This window comes from Pleurodeles waltl, chromosome 1_2 (genome assembly GCF_031143425.1).
Source record: "Pleurodeles waltl isolate 20211129_DDA chromosome 1_2, aPleWal1.hap1.20221129, whole genome shotgun sequence".
Lineage (NCBI taxonomy): Eukaryota > Metazoa > Chordata > Amphibia > Caudata > Salamandridae > Pleurodeles > Pleurodeles waltl.
The window spans coordinates 706,494,176-706,517,712 of NC_090437.1; the positions used below are offsets into that span (position 1 = coordinate 706,494,176).

Consider the following 23,537-nt stretch of genomic DNA (forward strand, 5'->3'; position numbering starts at 1 on the left):
CACTATAAATATTAGGAATTAGCATATAGAAACAACAAGCATTGGCAAGGAATAGTAGAAAATAGCTAGGGCCCTATCCTGGTTTCATCTTGGCCCATCTTGGTTTCAAGATGGCAGAATCAAGTGACCACCTGGAGGAGCAGTGGTCACTCCCCTTTCCTTTGTGTGGTTTTGCGCTAGAGCAGGGACTGGGGGACCCTGGACTGGTGCAACCCGGATTATGCAAGGAGGTCACCAAATGTACCCTTCAAAGCAAGCCGGTGGTGTGGGGAGGCTACACCTCCGCCTTGTGACACCTATTTCCAAGGGAGAGGGTGTTGCATCCTCTCTCCCATAGGAAACCCTTTGTTCTGCATTCCCCTGCTTGAGCTGGTCCAGCAGCAGGAGGGCAGAAAGCTGTCTGACGGGCTGCAGCAGCATGGGCTTATTGCTAAAACCCTGGAAGGTGCAATACTGCAGGGGGTGGGGGGGAAGGGGGGGGAGCGGGGGAATCCTCTAAGGTGCCCCCAGAGTGCATGAATAATGCGCCAATACTGGCATTAGTATTGGGGTATGATTAGGACAGTGAAAAAGTCAAGGAACTGAGTGCAACAAGCTGATTGGCACCCAGGATACTCTAATGCGGTCATGCTTGGCAGTGGAGTTGGTGAGTTGGCACTACTAAAACGTTTTCTGGATGAGTATTAAGCCGGGGAGAAGATACATTCTTAAGGTATCTATTAGAAGATTCTGTGTCTACCAGAAACATTGTTAAATTGGTGGCCTCAGTCCATCTGTTCTGTTCCCCTGAACAGTACCATGTGAACAAAATATCTTGGTTATCCGAGTTGTATCGATGATCTGTTTAAATGTATTCATGCACGTTTCTGGAACCAACTAGATGAAAATTGTCAGTTTAAATAAACATTCAGTTATACTGTCCTAGAGTGTTGGCATGTATTCCTCTCATTCAACAGACTGACTTTATCACCAAGATAACTCTAGTACATTTTTATCAGGGCTCAGGTTTTAATATAATTAACATTATACAATGAAGCCTGCATGATAACAGTGCTAGTTAGAAATGTGGTCACTTGACAAGAGGGAAAGCTGCACCAATGTTTCTTTTTTGCATGAACAAACTTGTCAACGCCTACTTGGCTAAACATTCTCAAAAATCCTGGGACATTCATAATGGGCCTTTCCCACAAAATTACAGTCTATCTGGCAAAAGTGTAATTATGGGTGCCACTATGCACCCCAGAGTCTAGTTCCACTTGTTCGCTATATATCTCCTGAATTACCATGGAAACAAGATATGTTAAGGGAATATTTCCTATTAACTGCTCAGAAACCCCACTGTATCCTGTGCAAGTACTGATTCATATAAATATCCCCAGCTTTTAGAATCTCATAGCCACAGAATGCACACGCCACCTCTATCACTCTTGCCCACCCAGGCATTCGAAAAATTAAAAACCTTAACCATCATATTCAGTGTTCACTCTCCGTAATAGTTGAAAGGCTTTCACCTCTGCTTACAACTCTTGAGCTTTGTAAATGGGTAGTCTAGCTGCAGTCCTATCCGGACGATATAAAATCTCCTTGTAACTCATGCGGATTTAATTAGAAAACAAGTAAATATGGTGTTAGTAATTTTATTAATGGATTTGCTTTCTTTGCTGCTCACTGAATATGGCAAAGACTTACAGTACCATTTTTAAATAGATGTTAGGAATAATCCGTTAGGTCTCTTCTGTACCCGAGGTTGTTGTGTTTCCTGGATATTGCTGTGTGACTGAATTGTTTTTTCTTGTTTTAGAAAGGACATTTTGAAGCCATAGCACAGTGTGGCCGGCATTACTACTTTGAAAAGTCAGATGCTGGTAAGATTATTTGTGGTAGTCTCCACGATGCATGCCTTAAAACACTTCAGCTTGGTTGAAATAACGGGTGAATGCATGTTATCATGAAACAGCGGCTCCAATCGTCGAGGTGTTTCCTCTTTCCTCACAATCTAACGTGCAACAGAGTACTGCACAGTTCATTTGAAAGGGTGAAACTGCAAACTTGTAATATTCGCTTGAAGCTTTTTATCAGTTAGTCAAATGATGCTACACTTTCTTTTGGTAAGCATTGCATAACCCATCTTACTGCTCCGTTCGTTATTTTAATTGCTGGAACACTGATTGTGTATAAAAGGTTTGGAAAAAAATGTTAAGACCTGGGCACTGGTTAAATACCCTCTGTAATGTGTGCATAATGGATTGTCTGGATCTGTCTTTTTAAAGTGTTTGTGTGAGCAAAAATAAATATGCAACATATCAATGGCACACCTAGTTTTTGTAACAATACCAGATTATATTAATATTCCAGTTTTGATTGAGAGCTGTTTGAGGTGCCCAAAACATCGGGTGATAACATAATGTGTGGTTTAGACATAGAACCTTATTAGGCGAGATCATACAAATGTATTGATTGGTTGACCATGTTTTATTTATTTATTGATTTTGGTGACAACAAAATACCTAAAACAAATTATGTCTTTCATTAGCTGTTTTGTTTAGGAAGTTTAATTGACAGTGAGAGATGAAGTAGTGGTGAGTTTTGCATCTATAAGTAGATTTGTGTGTGTATATATATGTTCGATGGCATGTGCAGCTGCCATTAGTGTTGGGCTTGGAGTGTTACAAGTTGTTTTTCTTCAAAGAAGTCTTTTCTGGAGTCATGGGATCGAATGACTCCTCCTCTCGGTCATAGTGAGCATGGGCATCGACTCCTTTGTTAGATTGTGTTTTTTTCCGCTGTCGAGTTTGGGCGTGTTTCCTCTCACTCCGAGACTTTTGATTCGGAAACTTTATACTAGCTTTATTCTACCGTCGGTATTGTTTCGATTGCGTTTCCATCTGTAGTCAAGCCGATAGTACCGTTGGAAACCAGAAAACACCTTTTGGGCGCTCGCGCCCTACTCAGGCCTGTTCAGGCCTACCACGCCATAGCCTGATGAATCGGACTCCATTCCGATTCTGTCCTCGATGCCACGCGAAATTCCATTATACCAATCAACATGTGATATGTAATCTGTGTGTCTCTCCTGAACATCGAGAAGAAGACTGTGAAGCTTGTCTGTCGTTCCGGTCGAAAAAGACACTGCGTGACCGAAGAGCAAGGAGACTTGAAATGGCGTCGAAGCATACAGTGTCCACCGACACCTTATAAGAAGAGCAGGCACAGATGCCTGTTTCAATTCAGGACACCGACTCCGAAGCAGACTCTGATGAAGACAGCCAGCCGATCATTGCAGCTCAGCATGTGAGTACACCTGCCCCTACGCCCACTTCCAAGAGACCTACTAAGGCCTTGGGTGCACCACTGCCAGAGAGCCATGGTTCCACCTGAAAGAAAATTGTTGGCAACCGACCTTCAGGGTTGTTGCCGAAAAAGGCCACACCTGTTTTGATACCGGAGTCAAGCAAGTCTATTAAAAGCCCCACATCCGAGTCGACGTCCACACTCTTCTGAGTCAAAAATTGGATGTCTGGCTTCAGAGCCAAAACCACAGGCTGTATCTTCGGGACCGAAAACATTAGCCACCAATTTGGAGCCAAAAAACTTGTTTTATACAGAGGAACAAGGACTTTCGAGCCGATTAAAACACAGCTCAAAGACAATTGATGATCAATCCTCTAAAAGAGTTAGAACATCAGAATATCTTTCTGAGAACTCGGATATTCAGCCAATCCTTAAAATCATGGACACCAAACAAAGAAGGATACATATCCAAAAGGAGACTGGGAAAATCATTGCTTCACCTCCTCTCCAAACCAAGAGAATGCTGGCGTTTCAAGAGGCTCTTGACGCTGCTCCACCACCATCAAAGATATTTAAAAGGAAGGAGAAGCCATCACATTTACAGATTTCTCCACCACATTTGCCTCAACTTTATTTTTCTCCACCACCTACTACCCCACCTACTACCACAACACCATTGCCCTCACCAACACATTCTCATACATATTCACATGGAGATACAGTTGACCCCTGGGACTTGTATGACCCAGATCCCATACCGCTAAATGACCCAGACCTCTATCCATCCAAACCTTCACCACCAGAGGATAGCACGGCTTATACACAGGTCATTTTGAGAGCAGCTGCATACCATGGAGTTCAGATGCATGCTGAGCCTTTGGAGGAGGATTTTCTTTTCAACACATTGTCCTCCACCATCTCACGCTACTAGTGCTTGCCAATGCTGCCTGGTATGCTGAGACGTGCAGATTACATATTTAAAGAACCTGTTAAGGCTAGGGTTTTAACCCCCAGAATAGACAAAAAAATGCAAGCCTGCGCCAACAGACCCAGTTTATAACACACAACAGGTACCACCAGACTCCGTGGTAGTCAGCGTTGCAAGGAAAAGGGCCAATAGCCAATCTTTAGGGGATACCCCTCCCCCTGACAAGGAAAGCAGAAACTTTGATGCAACTGATAAAAGGGTAGCTACACAAGTGGCTAACCAATGGCGTATTGCCAGCTCCCAAGCCCTAATAGCAAGGTATGACAGGGCACACTCGGTTGAAATGCAGGAATTCTTGCAATATTTACCAAAAGAACATCAGAAGAGAGCACAACAAATTTTTGAGGAGGGACAAGCAATCACCAATAATCAAATAAGATCTGCTCTTGACGCAGCCGATACCACAGCTAGAAGCATAAACACTAGCATAACGATCCGTAGGCATGCATGGTTAAGATCTTCAGGGTTCAAACCAGAAATCCAACAAGCAGTGCTCAATATGCCCTTTTATAGAGAACATCTATTTGGACCTAATGTTCACACATCTATTGAGAAACTCAGTAAGGACTCTGACACTACACCTTACCTAGGTTCCTTTTGTAAACAGCAGTTTAGAGGAGGTTTCAAGCCCCAGTCTGCAGAGGCTTCCACCTCACAGTCTAAACTAGGCCAGCAGTGCTATCAAAGAGGATCATTTAGAGGCTATTACAGAGGTCAACACTTCAGAGCCAGAGGCAAATTTCAATCCTCCGTGTCACCACTCCTCCAAAACAATGACTTCCTTAACATACCACAACCCCAAACATCTCCTGTGGGGTGTAGACTGCAGCAGTTCCACTCTCAATGGCAAAACATTACCACAAATCAGTGTGTGCTTTCAATTATACGCAATGGTTACTGCTTAGAACTCATTTCTACTCCTCCAAACATTCCCCCTCGCTCTCACAGACTGTCCCCAGAACACAACGTTCTGTTACAGCAAGAAGTCCAATCTTTATTGCTAAAAGAAGCAATATAATCAGTCCCAAAATCTCAACAGGAAACAGGACTATATTGACTGTATTTCCTCATACCGAAAAAAGAATGGTACTCTCAGACCCATTCTGGATCTCAGACCTCTAAATCTATAGATCCTGTCAGAACATTTTCACATAACTCTGCAGGACGTAATTCCCCTACTGCAAAAACAAGATTACATGACTGCCTTAGATCTCAAAGATGCCTACTTTCATATCCTCATACATCCTGCTCGTTGATACCTAAGGTTTGTAATAGCAGGAAAGCACTACCAATTCAAGGTTCTTCCCTTCGGCATAACAACAGCTCCAAGTGTTTTCACAAAACGTCTAGCTGTAGTAGCAGCTCACCTAAGACAACTCAAACATGTCTTTCTTTAGCTACACGATTGGCTAATAAAATCAAGCAACATTATACAATTCCAGGAACACACTCAATACACAATAGAAACTCTACACACATTAGGGTTCACAATCAACCAAAAATCCTATCTTCAACCAGCACAGGTTCAACCTTACCTAAGTGCTATTCTCAATACCCAAAAAGCCTTAGCCTATCCAAATCCACAAAGGATACAGGCTTTTCAAAATCTTATATCACAGATACTGCCCAATCAACGTTACACTGTAAGGCTTATCATGAAACTATTGGGAATGATGGCATCATGCATAGCAATAGTACCGCATGCAAGATTAAATATGAGAACACTACAACAGTGTCTCTCACAACAGTTGTCTCAAGCACAGGGTCAGTTGCAGGATCTAGTGTTCTTAGACCGCAAAACTCACAAATCTCTTTAATGGTGGAATCACAACAATTTAATAAAGGGGCGGTCATTTCAGAACCCTGTGCCTCAGACCACATATTCAACAGACGCATCGATGACAGGTTGGGGAGCTCACCTCAACAACCTTACCATACAAGGGGAATGGAATTCAACGAAGTTAACTTATCACATAAACCATTTAGAATTGTTAGCTGTGTTTCTCGCCCTAAAAGCTTTTCAACCACTTCTTAGGCACAAAACAGTCTTAATAAAAACAAACAATATGACAATGTATTATCTGAAGAAACAGAGGAACACATCTCAACTGTCCCTTCCAGCCCATACAATATGGAAATGGGCAATTCACAATCACATTTACTTGCTAGCAGAATACATCCCAGGGATACACAATCAGCTAGCAGACCTACTAAGCAGGACGCAGCAACAAATACACAAATGGGAAATTCACTCTCAAGTACTTCAACAGTACTTTCAAATGTGGGGAACACCAGACATAGACATTTTCACAATAAGCAAAAACGCAAAATGCCAAAACTTCGCATCCAGACACCCACACCCTCTGTCCAAGGGCAATGCTCTGTGGATCAACTGGTCAGGGATATTTGCTTATGCTTTTCCCCCTCTCCTGTTAATTCCATTTCTGGTCAACAAACTGCGTCACACCTCTGTCACATGATACTCATAGCTCCCATGTGGGCACAACAATATTGGTACACAACACTCCTAGATCTGTCAGTAGTACCCCAACGCAAACTTCCAAACAGGCCAGATCTGTTAACACAGAACAAATGTCAAATCAGGCATCCCAATCCCAGTGTTCTCAACTTAGTGATTTGGCTCCTGAAGTCATAGAATTTGGATACTTACACCTTCCATTAGAATGTATGGAAGTTCTAAAACAAGCACACAAACCTACAACTAGGCAATGCTGTGCTAACAAGTGGAAATGTTTTGTTTACTACTGTCAGCCCAAAAATATATACCCACTTAAAGCATCAATACAAGATATTGTGTGCTACCTGCTTCCTCTACAAAAAGCAAATGTTGCTTTTTCCTCAATTAAAATTCATGTTACTGCTATATCAGCGTAATTACAAACCATACAACATACTTCTCTCTTTAGAGTCCCTTTCATAAAAGCCTTTATGGAAGGACTTAAGCGTATTATTCCACCAAGAACCCCACCAGTTCCTGCATGGAATCTCAATATTGTTCTCACAAGATTAATGGGACCACCATTTGAGCCCAGCATTCATGTAAAATTCAATTTCTAACTTGGAAAGTTGCTTTCTTAGTAGCAATTACTTCATTAAGAAGAGTTAGTGAAATACAAGCACTCACTCTGGCGGAACCATTTTTCCAAGTACACAAACATAAAGTAGTACTTGGGACAAATCCAAAAATATTGCCAAAAGTAGTTTCTCCTTTTCACATTAACCAAAGTGAAATTGCCAGTCTTCTTCCCACAGCAAGACTTAGCTGCTGAAAGAGCTCTTCGTACTCTGGACCTTAAAAGAGCTCTAATGTACTATGTTGATGGAACAAAAGAATTTAGAAAAACTTAACAGCTTTTAGTAGCTTTTCAACAGCCACATAAAGGAAATCCTATCTCTAAACAAGGATTAGCTAGATGGATCGTAAGATTCATCCAAACATGTTATATTAAAGGAAAAAGGCAACTTTTACTAACCCCTAAAGCAAATTCCACTAGGAAAAAAGGTGCTTCCATGGCTTTTCTAGGTAACGTACCAATGGCAGACATATGCAAAGCTACCGCATGGTCCACTCCACATTTTTTTTTTATAAAACATTACTGTGTGGATGTATTTTCAAAGCAACATGCCAATATTGGTCAGGCTGTGCTTAGAACTTTATTTCAAACTACTTCAACTCCCACAGGCTAGCCACTGCTGTTTTGGGAGAAGAACTGCTTTTTAGTCTATGCATAGCATGTGTATCTGCAGCTACACATGCCATCGAACGGAAAATGTTACTTACCCAGTGTACATCTGTTCATGGCATGTAGTGCTGCCGATTCACATGCACCCTCCCTCCTTCCCAGAAGCCTGTAGTCGTTGCAGTTCTTATTTGTACATATGTGTATATATATGTTTGATGGTATGTGTAGCTGCAGATACACATGCTGTACACATCCCGCCATCTGGTGTTGGGCTCGGAGTGTTACAAGTTGTTTTTCTTTGAAGAAGTCTTTTCGAGTCACGAGACCGAGGGACTGCTCCCATTTCGACTCCATTGCGCATGGGCGTCGACTCCATCTTAGATTTGTTTTTTTTCCGCCATCGGGTTCGGACGTGTTCCTTTTCGCTCCGTGTTTCGGGTCGGAAAGTTAGTTAGAATCTCAGAAAAATCATCGGTATTGTTTGCGTTCGGTATCGGGTTAGTTACAACAGATCAACACTGAATTAAGAAGAGCTCCGGTGGCCCTTTGGGGTTTTTTCGATCCCCGTCGGGGCCTGGTCGGCCCGGCCACGTGTCTCTTCAAGGCTGATGGAACGGACCCCATTCCGCTTCTGTCCAAAATGCCATAACAAGTATCCATATACAGATCAACACCTGGTCTGTAACTTGTGTTTGTCACCAGAACACAAGGAGGATACTTGTGAGGCCTGTCGAGCGTTTCGGTCCAGGAAGACACTCAGGGACCGAAGAGCAAGAAGACTGCAAATGGCGTCGGCGCCGACAGGACAAGGGCGTTTCGAGGAGGAGGAAGAAACATTCTCCACCCAGGATTCGGACTCGGAGGAGATCGATCCCGAAGAAACGCCGAAAACCGTGAGTAAGACGTCGAAACAAAGAACTCACGAGAAGACCGCTAAAGCCCAGGGGACGCCACCGCCAACAGGCCATGGCTTAACCCGAAAAATAGGTGACCGTCCATCGGCACCGAAAAAGGGCGAGCTGGTGTCGAAGTCATCCGACTCCGGTCCAGATACCGGCACACAGCAATATCGGGCCCGAGAGAGTGGCTCCGAGAAGATTCGGCATCGAGACAGCGGCACCGAAATGGGTCGGCACCGAGAGGGCACGACACCAAAAGTAAAGAAGGTTTCGTCAGAGCCGAAAATAAGTTCCTATTCTGAGGAACAAGGTCTGTCCTCACAAATGAAGACACACAGATTTGGACAAGAATTGGAGACAATAGAGCCAGATCACACACAAAGACGGCTCTTTATTAAAAAAGATACAGGGAAGATCAGCACTCTTCCTCCAATCAAAATGAAACGTAAACTTGCCTTCCAAGACAAGGACAAACAGCCACACGCAAAGGTGGCTAAACAAGTAACACCACCACCATCCCCACATCACTCTCCGCAACCATCACCGGTAGCCACTCCACCAATGATGCAATCCCCAACTCATACAGGAATGAGTCAAGATGACCCTGACGCATGGGACCTTTATGACGCACCAGTGTCAGATAATAGTCCTGAATGCTATCCAGCGAGACCATCGCCACCAGAGGATAGTACAAGCTACGCTCAGGTGGTGTCAAGAGCAGCGGCCTTTCACAATGTCAGCCTTCATTCAGAACCCATTGAAGACGACTTTCTTTTTAATACACTGTCGTCCACACACAGTCAATATCAGAGTCTTCCGATGTTACCCGGAATGCTAAAACACTCCAAACAAGTGTTTGAGGAGCCTGTCAAAGGGAGAGCCATTACTCCAAGAGTAGATAAAAAATATAAACCGCCACCAACAGACCCAGTGTACATCACACAACAGCTAACACCAGACTCTGTTGTAGTGGGAGCAGCGCGCAAAAGAGCCAACTCTCATACTTCAGGAGATGCACCACCTCCAGATAAAGAAAGTAGAAAATTCGATGCTGCAGGCAAAAGGGTGGAGGCACAGGCAGCAAACCAGTGGCGTATTGCAAAATTGCAAGCTTTGTTAGCCAGATATGATAGGGCCCATTGGGATGAGATGCAACACTTTATTGAACATTTACCAAAAGAGTTCCAAAAAAGAGCGCAGCAAGTGGTAGAAGAGGGACAGAGTATCTCCAATAATCAGATACGGTCAGCAATGGATGCTGCAGACACAGCTGCTAGAACTGTCAACACAGCAGTAACAATAAGGAGACATGCATGGCTGCGTACATCAGGATTTATACCAGAGATACAGCAAGCTGTACTGAATATGCCATTCAACGGACAGCAGTTGTTTGGGCCGGAGGTGGACACTGCAATAGAAAAACTTAAAGACACTGACCCGGCCAAAGCCATGGGCGCACTCTACTCCCCGCAGAGCAGAGGCACATTTCGAAAGACACAATTTCGAGGGGGGTTTCGAGGGCAAACCATAGAAGTCACAACCTCACAAACAAAGCCCACTTACCAGAGCCAGTATCAGCGGGGAGGTTTTTGGGGACAATATAGAGGAGGACAATTTCAAAGAAATAGAGAAAAATTCCAAAGTCCCAAAACTCCTCCAAACAAACAGTGACTTCAAGGTCACAAATCCCCAACACATAACACCTGTGGGGGGGAGACTAACCATGTTTTACACACATTGGGAGGAAATAACAACAGACACTTGGGTCTTAGCAATTATCCAGCATGGTTATTGCATAGAATTTCTAAAATTCCCTCCAAACGTCCCACCGAAAACACACAGTATGTCAAAACAACATATAGATCTTCTAGGACTAGAAGTTCAGGCATTGCTACAGAAAGAAGCAATAGAATTAGTACCAAAACAACAAATAAACACAGGAGTTTACTCACTGTACTTTCTAATACCCAAAAAAGACAAGAGTCTGAGACCTATACTAGATCTCAGAACATTAAATACCTACATCAAATCAGACCACTTTCACATGGTTACATTACAAGACGTAATCCCACTGCTCAAACAACAAGACTACATGACAACACTAGACCTAAAGGATGTATATTTCCATATACCAATACATCCTTCACACAGAAAGTACCTAAGGTTTGTATTCCAAGGGATACATTACCAATTCAAAGTGTTGCCATTCGGAATAACAACTGCGCCAAGAGTTTTTACAAATTGCCTGGCAGTAGTAGCTGCACATATCAGAAGGCAGCAAATACATGTGTTCCCGTACCTGGACGATTGGTTAATCAAAACCAACACGCTAAGACGGTGTTCACAACACACAAGATATGTCATAGAAATCCTACACAAACTAGGTTTCTCAATCAACTACGCAAAGTCACACCTTCTGCCGTGTCAAACACAGCAATACTTAGGGGCGACAATCAACACAGCAAAAGGGATTGCCACTCCAAGTCCGCAAAGAGTTCAAACATTTCACAATGTAATACAGGCCATGTATCCAAAACAAAAGATACAAGTCAAAATGGTAATGAAACTACTAGGCATGATGTCTTCATGCATAGCCATTGTCCCAAATGCAAGGTTGCACATGCGGCCCTTACAACAGTGCCTAGCATCACAATGGTCACAAGCACAGGGTCAGCTTCTAGATCTGGTGTTGATAGACCGCCAAACATACATCTCGCTTCAATGGTGGAACAGTATAAATTTAAACCAAGGGCAGCCTTTCCAAGAGCCAGTGCCACAATACGTGATAACGACAGATGCTTCCATGACAGGGTGGGGGAGCACACCTCAATCAACACAGCATCCAAGGACAATGGGACATACAGCAAAGACAGTTTCACATAAATCACTTAGAACTGTTAGCGGTATTTCTAGCGCTGAAAGCATTTCAACCCATAATAACCCACAAATACATTCTTGTCAAAACAGACAACTTGACAACAATGTATTACCTAAACAAACAGGGAGGGACACACTCGACACAGTTGTGTCTCCTGACACAGAAAATATGGCATTGGGCGATTCACAACCACATTCGCCTAATAGCACAATTTATTCCAGGAATTCAGAACCAATTAGCAGACAATCTCTCTCGGGATCACCAACAGATCCACGAATGGGAGATTCACCCCCAAATACTAAACACTTACTTCCAAATTTGGGGAACGTCACAAATAGATCTATTTGCAACAAAGGAAAACTCAAAATGCCAAAACTTCGCATCCAGGTACCCACAACATCAGTCTCAGGGCAATGCGTTATGGATGAACTGGTCAGGGATATTTGCGTACGCTTTTCCCCCCTCTCCCACTCCTTCCATATCTAGTAAACAAGTTGAGTAAAAACAAACTCAAACTCATACTAATAGCACCAACATGGGCTAGACAACCTTGGTACACAACACTACTAGACCTTTCAGTAGTACCTCATGTCAAACTACCAAACAGACCAGATCTGTTAACACAACACAAACAACAGATCAGACATCCAAATCCAGCATTGCTGAATCTAGCAATTTGGCTCCTGAAATCCTAGAATTCGGACACTTAGACCTCACACAAGAATGTATGGAGGTCATAAGACAAGCTAGGAAACCTACCACTAGACACTGCTATGCAAATAAGTGGAAAAGATTTGTTTATTACTGCCATAATAATCAAATTCAACCCTTACACGCATCTGCAAAAGATATAGTAGGATACTTACTACATTTGCAAAAGTCAAAACTAGCTTTCTCTTCCATAAAGATACATCTTACCGCAATTTCAGCTTACCTGCAAATTATGCACTCAACTTCATTATTTAGGATACCAGTCATAAAAGCGTTTATGGAAGGCCTAAAGAGAATTATACCACCAAGAACACCACCAGTTCCTTCATGGAACCTCAACATTGTCTTAACACGACTCATGGGTCCGCCTTTTGAGCCCATGCACTCTTGTGAAATGCAATACTTAACGTGGAAAGTTGCATTTTTGATTGCCATCACATCTCTAAGAAGAGTGAGTGAAATTCAAGCATTTACCATACAAGAACCATTTATTCAAATACACAAGAATAAAGTAGTTCTACGGACAAATCCAAATTTTTTACCAAAAGTTATCTCACCGTTCCACTTGAATCAAACGGTAGAATTACCAGTGTTCTTCCCACAGCCAGATTCTGTAGCTGAAAGAGCACTACATACATTAGACATCAAAAGAGTGCTAGTGTACTACATTGACAGAACAAAACTAATTCGAAAAACAAAACAACTATTTATTGCCTTTCAAAAACCTCATACAGGAAATCCAATTTCAAAACAAGGCATTGCTAGATGGATAGTTAAGTGTATTCAAACCTGCTATCTTAAAGCAAAGAGAGAGCTGCCTATTACACCAAAGGCACACTCAACCAGAAAGAAAGGTGCTACCATGGCCTTTCTAGGAAATATTCCAATGAACGAAATATGTAAGGCAGAAACATGGTCTACGCCTCATACATTTACCAAACACTACTGTGTAGATGTGTTAACTTCACAACAAGCCACAGTAGGTCAAGCTGTACTACGAACATTGTTTCAAACAACTTCAACTCCTACAGGCTGAACCACCGCTTTTGGGGAGATAACTGCTTACTAGTCTATGCACAGCATGTGTATCTGCAGCTACACATGCCATCGAACGGAAAATGTCACTTACCCAGTGTACATCTGTTCGTGGCATTAGTCGCTGCAGATTCACATGCGCCCACCCGCCTCCCCGGGAGCCTGTAGCCGTTTAGAAGTTGATCTTGAACATTTGTAAATTTATAAATATATTACTTTACACTTCATTATGTACATACGTATTCATTCCATTGCATGAGCACTATTACTAGCATACACAACTCCTACCTCACCCTCTGCGGGGAAAACAATCTAAGATGGAGTCGACGCCCATGCGCAATGGAGTCGAAATGGGAGGAGTCCCTCGGTCTCGTGACTCGAAAAGACTTCTTCGAAGAAAAACAACTTGTAACACTCCGAGCCCAACACCAGATGGCGGGATGTGCACAGCATGTGAATCTGCAGCGACTAATGCCACGAACAGATGTACACTGGGTAAGTGACATTTTCCATATATTTTACATTTGCATGGACTTGTTATTTACTTACTACATTTAGTTGTACATTTACATTCTTTCACTCTATCACTCCTTCTTACACCCTTCTGCGGGAAAACAATCTGACAAAGAAGTTGATGCCTATGTGCACTAAGACAGAGTAGGAGTCATTCGATCCAGTGACTCCAAAAAAGACTTCTTTGGAAAAAAAAAAAAAACTTGTAACACTCAAGCCCAACACTAGATGGCAGACTTATGCATAGCATATGAATCTGCAGCACTACATGCCACGAACAGATGTACACTGGGTAAGTTACATTATTATTTATTTATATATATATATATATATCTATCAATCAGGGTTGTGGAATTTATTAAAATATATACTTGACCATGGGACAGGTTGCTTCATAAATCTACTTGCCTGTACAAAATAAATCTACTTGTCCCATTGGTGCCATGGAGACTGTCAGCCAATTATGGGAGCAGTCTCATTATTTGAAAGCTCTTATAGCCTCTCTATGGATAATACTATACAAGGGCTTAAATAAAAGCTATTTCTTTATTTTGCCACCTTTTCTAAGGTCTACTTAGTGGGCCTTTAGGTAGCAGTAAGCAAAAGTTCAAGGGTTGGAATGCCCTTTGGAGTCTGTGCAATCCTACTAACTTGAATGTTTCAAGGATTTTCACCAGCTCTTCTCTAATCGTTTCCCATACTGAGAAAGGCTGGACATTTACCCCTCCCAAGGGCAGAAGTAAAACTACTTCCAAGGGTGGGGGGAAAAAAGTGGTTGGAGGGAAAGTAAACTTGTAAACGCGAAACATATTTTTGTAAGAGTAATTCTACACATTCATATTTGCTCAGTCTAAAATACAGGTCACAGATATTTTCCAGGAGTACAATTTCCTGGTATACTTCTGTAAATTCTTGCGAATACATGAACTACGTAAATCTGCAATAATATAAAGACACATACAATTTAGTGAACTTTAGTGACTTCCTTTAACAATTGGGCCCCTAATCATATCTGCCGTTAACCAGACCTTTCACAAGGAGCATATCAGCACACAAAGTAGTTTTTTTCAGTGATAGAAACTACTGTGTCAATGTGTGTTTTTTGAGAAAAAAAATATTTTTGCCAATGTTTGTTACAATGGTGAGGGCTCGGCAGCTGCCACAATAATAAAATTTTACAAAAGCCATGTCAAAACGAGGCCTATGTTTATAAAACCAAAAGACTGACCACCAATGTCTGACCTTTTATCTATGTCAATGCTCGTTTATTTTCATGTTTCCCATGATCTTGTTGAAACTAGTTTCACTGATTTTCTATTATGAATATGAATATTTTTTGGAAATACTAACATGTCAACGTATTTTATGAAGTAATGCTTCAAAGAAACGGTTCCTAAACTTTCAAAGCAATTTAGCAAAAAATGTTTCCTAGTTGCATTTTTGTGAACATATTTTGAAATCAAAGACTCGTCAATCTTGCTTTCTAGCTTCTATAACTATTTGCATTTAATCAGAGAGCATTCTGGGAGCATTATATATACCCTCATAATGTTCAACTTTGCGACTGTGTGTACACTTTTTTTTTTTTTATTGGAACCACTGTCAGTAGTGCAATCCGAGCTGAGAATATGAATTTGAAGAACTCACCCTAATAATAAAGGTTTTGTATTACTGAACCTTAAATACAAGTTCGAACGGCATTAACTTATGGACACAAATCTTATCTCAGTTGCAGACAGTTCCATTCCCTAAAACAAAGGGTATGTGCTGCAGGTGGTTGGTCCTACTTGTCCCAAGGACAAAATAAACATAAACATGAACATGATTTTCCCCAAACCATCCAAAAGGAGGAAAATAAGAAAAAGAAAACACCCAGAGAAGACTGCAAGAAAACCAGCAGTGGATTCCTGAAGAAAGAAGACCTGTGGAGAGAGGAGACCAAGTCCAAGAGTCACAGTGGAGTCCAGGAGGAGTAGGAGGTACTACCCACCCAGCTGTGGATGCAGGAGTTGGTCGACGGTTTTGAAGTACAGGTCAGCATTGCATCCCAGGAGTCAGAGAAGAGTTCCAGATGGATTCAGAAGATGTCCCACGCCGGAAGGAAGATTGCAGACGGGTGTCAGTGCAGGATTTCCACCAACAAGCCTTGGCAAAGGCAAACTTGCGGTTAGTGGGAAAGAGGTGCTGCCGGGGACCAGCAAGGCCCAAGAGGACTCAAACCAGGAGGTGGAGTCACAGGGGACCCTCAGCGTTGCAAATAGTCCACAGGAGCAGAGGCAACACCCACAGGAGTCGCAGAAAGAGCCCACGCAACACTACAGAAGTGGATCCCACACCGCAGGAGAACCACGCAGGGGGCTGTGCTTTGCAGGATGGAGTGCTGTGGGTTGGAGCTACACGTCACCTGAAGATTCCTTGGAGGAGATGCAAACAGGCCTTGGGAGCTGCAGAAGATGCGATGTACAGGGGTACTGTCCTGCATTGGAAGGCAAAGACTTACCTCCACCAAAGTTGGACAGCTGGCAGAGAGGACCAAGAGGACTACTCTGGACCACCACCCTTGATGCAGGATCCACGCAGCTCAGCAGAAGAGGGGATCCACGCAGCCGGTCATCGATTGTTGTGTGTGCCTGCAGTTGCAGGGAAGTGACTCCTTTACTCCAAGGGAGATTCCTTCTTCTTGTGCAGGCTGAAGAGTTGCTGTCTTCTGAGGATGCACGGCAAGGAAATTGTTGCAAAGCTGGAAGGAGCCGTGGAAACAATGTTGCTGAAGACTTCTTTCTTCTTGGAAGCAGCTTGTCCGGTCCTGGAGGTTCCAGTCGCAGTTCCGGAGGCTAGAAGTTGAAGTAAGGGTCGCAGAGGAGTCCTGATGGAATCTTGCAAGCCGAATCTGAGGACCCGCCCAAGAGAGACCCTAAATAGCCCTGAAAGGGGGATTGGTCACTTAACTAGGTAAGCACCTATCAGGAGGGGCCTCTGACGTCACTTGCCTGGCCTAGCCACTCAGATGCTCCCAGAGTTCCCTGCCAACCTTAGAATCAAGATGGCAAAACCCAGGAACCCTCTGGAGGAGCTCTGGGCACCACCCCTGTGGTGGTGATGGACAGGGGAGTGGTCCCTCCTCTTTCCATTGTCCAGTTTCGCACCAGAGCAGGGACTGGGGGGGGGTGGTCCCTGAACTGGTGTGGACTGGTTTATGCATGGAGGGTGTTACCTCCCTCTCCCAAGGGAAATCCTTTGTTCAGCCTTCCTGGGTTTGATCAGATCAAGCAGCAGGACGGCAGAATCATGTCTGAGGGGTGGCAGCAGCTGTGCTGCCCGGAAAACCCTGTAAGGCTGGTGGTAGCAAATCTGGGGTTCTTCTAAGGAGGCCCTAGGGTGCATGGAATCATACTTCAATATGTGCAATGGTATTGGGGTATTATTCCGACATGTTTGATTCCAAACATGGCCAGGTTCGGAGTTACCATTTTGTAGCTGGACATAGAGAGTGACCTATGTCCAGTACATATATAAAATGGCGTCCCTGCACTCACGAAGTCCAGTGAAATGAGGCTGGAGTTCGTGGTGGCATCTCTGCTAGTGCAGGGGTGCCCTCACACACAGGTACCTGCACCCTGCACTGCCCTCTGGGTTGAGGGGGCCTTCTATAGGGGTGACTCGCAGTGACCTGTATTGAAACCGGGTGCGTGCACCCGTTTCATGCAGACTGCAATGGCAGGCCTGCAGAACCTTTTGCATGGGCTCCCTATGGGTGGCAGAATAACTGCTGCAGCCCATAGGGATCCCCTGGAACCCCAATGCCCTGGGTACCATATACTAAGGACTTACACAGGGGACCAGTATGCCAATTGCAAGTAGAGCTCTCATAAACTATTGAAACATATCAGTGTTGACTTCATTTTATTTTTGCAAGCATTGATGAAGGCACCTTGCTGAAACACATCTGCTGTTGGAATAAACACTGCATTTTATACCCTCCAAGTGCTCCGTCCAGTTATTTTGTATAGTTTACATGAGTTCCACTCTCACTATTTATGAAGAAAGCACCCGTCCTGAATTCAGAGGTTCTGGGAGGAAGTGTTTGGAACATACATACATGATTATATATATATATATATATATATATATATATATATATATATATATATATATATATATATATATATAGTGAGTCTTATTGATTGCTTGCTTTAGCCTTACATTGAAACTTGCTGTGGGGCTTATGATGTTGGGAGACGATTCTTTTAGTTACAGCCAGTGAGGGTTTGCAGCTTTGGTGTGATGTGGTAGTTGTCGAATTAAAAACTGGATATAGATGTTTACTCTTGTAAAGAAGTAGTGTAGTTGTATAAAAGTGAAGACGGGCCACACCTTTTCTAAAGTGTAAAGTGTTTTTGTGTACCCCATTGAAATCTTACTTTCAATAAATGCTTTTCTTGGTATTTTAACTCAATAATTCCCAGAGTCTTTTTGCCTTTGTAGTGTTCATACATAAGCTTGGATGTTTTGTCTAGCTTTACTTTTTTCACAAAGTATTCTTTTGTGAGTTTCAAGTAGGTAGATACTGTTAAACATCGATCTAAATAAAAACTAGACAACATTCATAACATAAATGATTGATCAATAGAAGGAAATAATTGAATGGTTCCATAGTTCTGGTATTCATGATCATTGACAATTGACAGCAAAATAATAATTTTCAATAAAGTTTCAAGGAGTTCTTTAATCTAGTCCCAAATTGATAGAGCTTCATGGTTGATACATTTTTATGTTATCCTGAATATTGTTATTATTGTGTCTAGAAATATTTCACTCTGCGACATGCTCGTTCAGATAACCTGAGCATTAACATTTTATTATGAAGAACAATAGTAGTTCAGCTAGACTAATTTCTAGAGAAATGTGACCAAAAATCCTCCAAGGTAGGGCGTGATACAAACTTGTGAACTTTAACATAGTAATAGCCACACCTAGATCAACCTAATACATTCTTTGCACACCCTGTCCTCCAGTGGGCTGATTGCTAGATAAAAAAAAAAATAATAATAAAAAACAATTGAGCCTAGTTGCCATGTTATTCTGTTGGACAGTATTTTCAGTGTTCTCGACAATAGCATCTGATAGAGACTTCTTGTTGCAGATTCCTTACCTTAGAGTTTCCCCCAAGGCCTCAGTCTGGGTCCGGAGATTTTTGTTAGAGCAGTATCCCTGCAAGCCGTTAGGTGGCATCTGTCGACTGTGCGTCTGTCGTTGCCATTGTGGTTGTCGAATATGACGTTGTTGGTCATATTTAGGCGTCACTCCAGCGTGCTGACGTCAGTTATTTTCTTTCTGTGCCAGAATACGTGCAGATCTGAAGAAGAACTAACCCACAGTCACTTTTTAACTGGCCTTCTCGATGTTTTGTTGAAGTTATTTTAATTTCTGGTGCGTTGCTGTCATCATGGGAGACAGGGTTCAAGCACTGAGACTCCTTTCCTCGGATGATGTCATTGACGAATCTGCACCTCGTTTCGCTCTTGGTCGAGCGGAAGGTCCTGAGACTGGTCGCAGAGCCCACATTCTTTGTCGTCCCATTCAAAATCTTCGGGATGCTTGGGTAAGCATAAGGAGAAGCCGAAGAAGAGTAAACATTCTTCAACTTCACTCCATTGGTCTGACACGATGTGGGAAAAAGAGCGTTGTTGCTCTAGGCATCCGTCCTCGGAGCCTAATTCTGGGTTGGCTCCGCACCTCCCTGAGATTCCAGTAGCCGAAGCTACCCCTGCCCAACTCTGAGTTATATGAGCATGGCCCTCAGTTTTGGGCAGCCTGATCCTGTTGGCGTGCCATTGGGCCATGTAGGGTCAGAAGGGGCCCCCTCGGGTCCGCACCTGTAGCTTCGGACTCAGCTCTGAGTGGCTCCCCGGGATCCATTTCCAGATCCTCAACAGTGTTGGTTGTGCCATTGTAACCTTCCTGGAGGCCCATGCAAACATCGATGCTTGTGACGCAGCTGATCAGCGCTTAACCCATACTTATCACCGACTCAGACACAGAGCCGGACCGATGTCGCTCGACTCAGATTCCGACTTTAGTGGGGACCGTGCTTTCTAAGTTGTATCCTAACCCTTAATCTTATGGGCATGTTGAAAGTATGAAGGGGCTGCTGGAGGCTTTGAATACCAACTTGATGGACTGCGCTCAGGACCTGGGTGAATTTAGTGGTCTAGACACTTCTCCTGACTGTGGCATGCTTTCTCCCCCTAACATGGCTACGAAGGAAAGAGCGTTGTATTTAATGGTGGTGAGGAGAGTGGCTGAGGTCCTGGGCCTCGAGCTGCCTATGGTGGCCGTCAGGACCAACCTCCTGACTGAGGTTCTTCAGCCTGTGTCTTCTTCTTCAGAACCCCTATTGCCCCTTAATGCGTCCCTCACTGGTGTCCTGTTGGCGACTTGGTCTAAACACAGCACAGAGACTCCTTTTAACAGACATTGGCCCACCGCCATAGGTCTGCGTCTAATGGCCCAGCTTTCCTGACTCAACGTCCCACCCCTGAGAGCTTAGTTATCCAGGCCTCTACCTCTCCAACGCATTCTCTTCCGCACCCCTGGATAGGGAATTAAAAAAAACTTAATAAGATTGGTAGGAAACATTCTCTTCCTCCAGTCTGGCTTTGCAGTCCGTGAATACTGCATGCCTTTTGGGCTGTTACACACGTACTTTATGGGGCACGGTTGCGCAGGTGCTGCCACAGGTCCTCGGGAAGGCCGGGCCACTCTCTCAATCTGTTGCTGATGGGAGAGATACAGTCAAGTTCACAATATGATGTGAACTGGATATGACCTACTCACCGGGTAGATCGGTTGCTTCAACGGTGGCCTTCAGGCACAACACTTGATTGTGGACATCTGACTGTTCGGGGGATGTCTAAGCTGCGGTTATAGACATGCTCTTTGATCGCACCTGTCTCCAGAGACAAAGCTGACTCTGCGCTTGAACGCTTTAAGGAGTCACAAGCTATGGTTTGGTCCTTGGGCCTCACAGCTGCCCCTCAACCCCCTCAGTCTGTTATTTGCCCCTTTCGTTGCTACAGAAGGGGCACTCAGCCACGTCCCTTTCCTTCCAGCCACTGTGCCATGCATGCTGCCCACCCCCTGCATTGCCGGGGACATGGGATCCAACGCCCTTGTGGATCAGGGGGCCAGCAGTCGGCCCAATCCATAACCCCTTCCACTGCAGCCTCCAAACCTTGCTAGTCTGAGGCTTCCCCACCAGGGGCCAGTCGGAAGCAAGATTCGCCGTCTCCCGCCCAGCTGGGATTGCATCATGTCGGACAGGTGGGTTTTGCAAATAGTCTGAAGGGGCTACTCCCTCCCTTTCGAGGCTACCCCTCCATCCATGCCACCTTCCTACGAAAGGATAATGGAGGATCCCCTTATGCTTCTCTGCAAGGAGGTTACAGCTCGCTTGTGGCAGAAGGTTGTGGCTGTTATTCCCGTTAATTTCCTGTGCTAAAGAAGGACAAGGGCTTTTGGCCTATCCTAGACCTCTGGTCCCTCATTCTCTTCCTCAAAAAGAAGTTCAAAATGCTTGCACTGGCTCAGGTCCTATATGCCCTGGACCGAAGGAGACTTGATGGTAGCTTTGGACTTGCTGGACGCATATTTCCATATTCCAGTCCTGCCTACCCATAGACGTTACTTGCGGTTCACTGCAGGCCATGAGCATTTTCAGTTTACCTTGCTCTCCTTTGGTCTTACTAGCACCACGTGGGTGTTCACCAAAATGATGGCGGTGGTTGAAGCTCATCTGCTCAGGTTATGGGTTTCAGTCTTCCCCTACCTTGACGACTGGCTGTTGAACACAGGCTCCTGCATCCAGACTACGGTGGACCTCCTGCATTTGCTGGGGTTCACTGTGAACGTACTGAAGTTACAACTGACTCCCTCTCAGATGCTCCCTTTCCATCAGTGCTTTTCTGGACACAGTGCAGTTTTGGGCCTATCCCTTCAAGCAGCGAGTCCAGAATATTCAAGCTATGATTCCGATGTTTCAGCCTCTTTCCTGGATTTTTGTGAGAAGTACTCTGAGGCTGCTGTGCCTCATGGCCTCCTCCATCCTGGTGGTGACACATTCCTGGCGGCATATGCGGGCTGTGCAGTGGGACCTGATGGTCCAGTGAGCAAAGCATCAGGGGAATCTCTCCAACATGGTCCAGGTCTCTGAGGGCAATTGTGCAAGATCTGCAGTGGTGGCTTTTGAACCGCGATTGGGTCAGGGGTATATCTTTCGCCCTTCCCCAACCAGATCGGACAGTAGTGACATACGTGTCACTTCTGGGATGGGGCGGCCACATGGGAGAGGTGGAAATCAGAGGGGTTTGGTCGCCGGCAGAGTGCAGGCTCCATCAGTCTTCTGGAGCTCAGGGCAAGCATTGAAAGCATTCCTCGCCTCTTTCAAAGGGAAAGTGGTACAGGTGTTAATGGGCAACATCACCACCATATGGTACCCCCACAAGTAGAGTGGGGTGGGATCATGGAACCTTTGACAGTAGGCTCTGTGCCTCTAGACATGCCTATCATATCAGGGCATATCTCTGGTGGGCTCTCTTAACACCAGAGTGGACAAAATCAGCCCTCAATGCCTAGTCGATCACGAATGGCGTCTCCATCCAGAGGTGGCACAAGGTCTCTTTCAGCAGTGGGGAGATCCTTGGTTAGATCTGTTTTCCTCGGCAATGTCAGCTGCTTTCTGTGTTTGAGTTTCCAAGGCAGCACTCACTTTGCAATGCATTTTGTCATAAGTGGAACTCCGGCCTCCTCTCCACCAATACCACGTCTGCCCAGAGTTCTCAAGAAGATCAAGAACGACCGGGCCCAAGTAATTCTTGTGGCTCCAGACTGGGCAAGAAGAGTCTGGTATCCAGAGCTCTTGAGCATTTGCATCAATCTTACAATCAGACTGTCTCTTCGGGAGAGTCATCTGCTGCAGCAGCAGGGGACGGTTCCCCAACCTGTCCAGTCTCTGACTTGCATGGATATTAAGCGGCAGCAATTGACAGCTTTTGACCTTCCGCCTGAAATCTGTAGTGTTATTTTGGCAGCCAGACGTCCTCCACCGAAGCGGTTTGTGCCTGTCATTGGAACAGATTTGTGGCTGGTGTACAGCCAAGTCTATTGACCCCCCTCTCAGTCCCAATTTCTGAGGTTCTTATGATTGTTCTTTCTCTTGCCCAACGGGGCGCTGCTCTAGATACCCTCAAGGGTTATTTGTCTGTCATCTCGGCTTTCCTCAGATTCCCTGACCAACCCTTTTTGTTTAAATCTCCCATTGTTGGTAGATTTCTGAAGGGTCTTACCCAAATGTTTCCTCCTTCTCTGTTCATAATGCCCCATTGGAATTTGAAATAGCTTTTTATCTTCTTGATGTGTGCTCCTTTCGAGCCACATGACAACTGTCCACTTCGCCTTCTTACCTTTAAGACGGCTTTTCTGGTCGCCATCACATCTGCTAGCAGAGAGTGAGCTGCAGG

At 44.3% G+C, this 23,537-nt stretch overlaps 1 protein-coding gene across 3 annotated transcripts in view; it reads left to right on the top strand.

The window, feature by feature from the left end:
• The window catches only part of TMEM131L (transmembrane 131 like), a 522,596-nt gene that overhangs the window by 309,581 nt on the left and 189,478 nt on the right, over positions 1 to 23,537 (top strand). For all 3 annotated transcript variants that reach the window (XM_069242819.1, XM_069242836.1, XM_069242829.1), the window contains exon 15: positions 1,802 to 1,865. In XM_069242819.1, the coding sequence (XP_069098920.1) occupies positions 1,802 to 1,865 (64 nt within the window). The remainder of the gene's footprint in view (positions 1 to 1,801; positions 1,866 to 23,537) is intronic.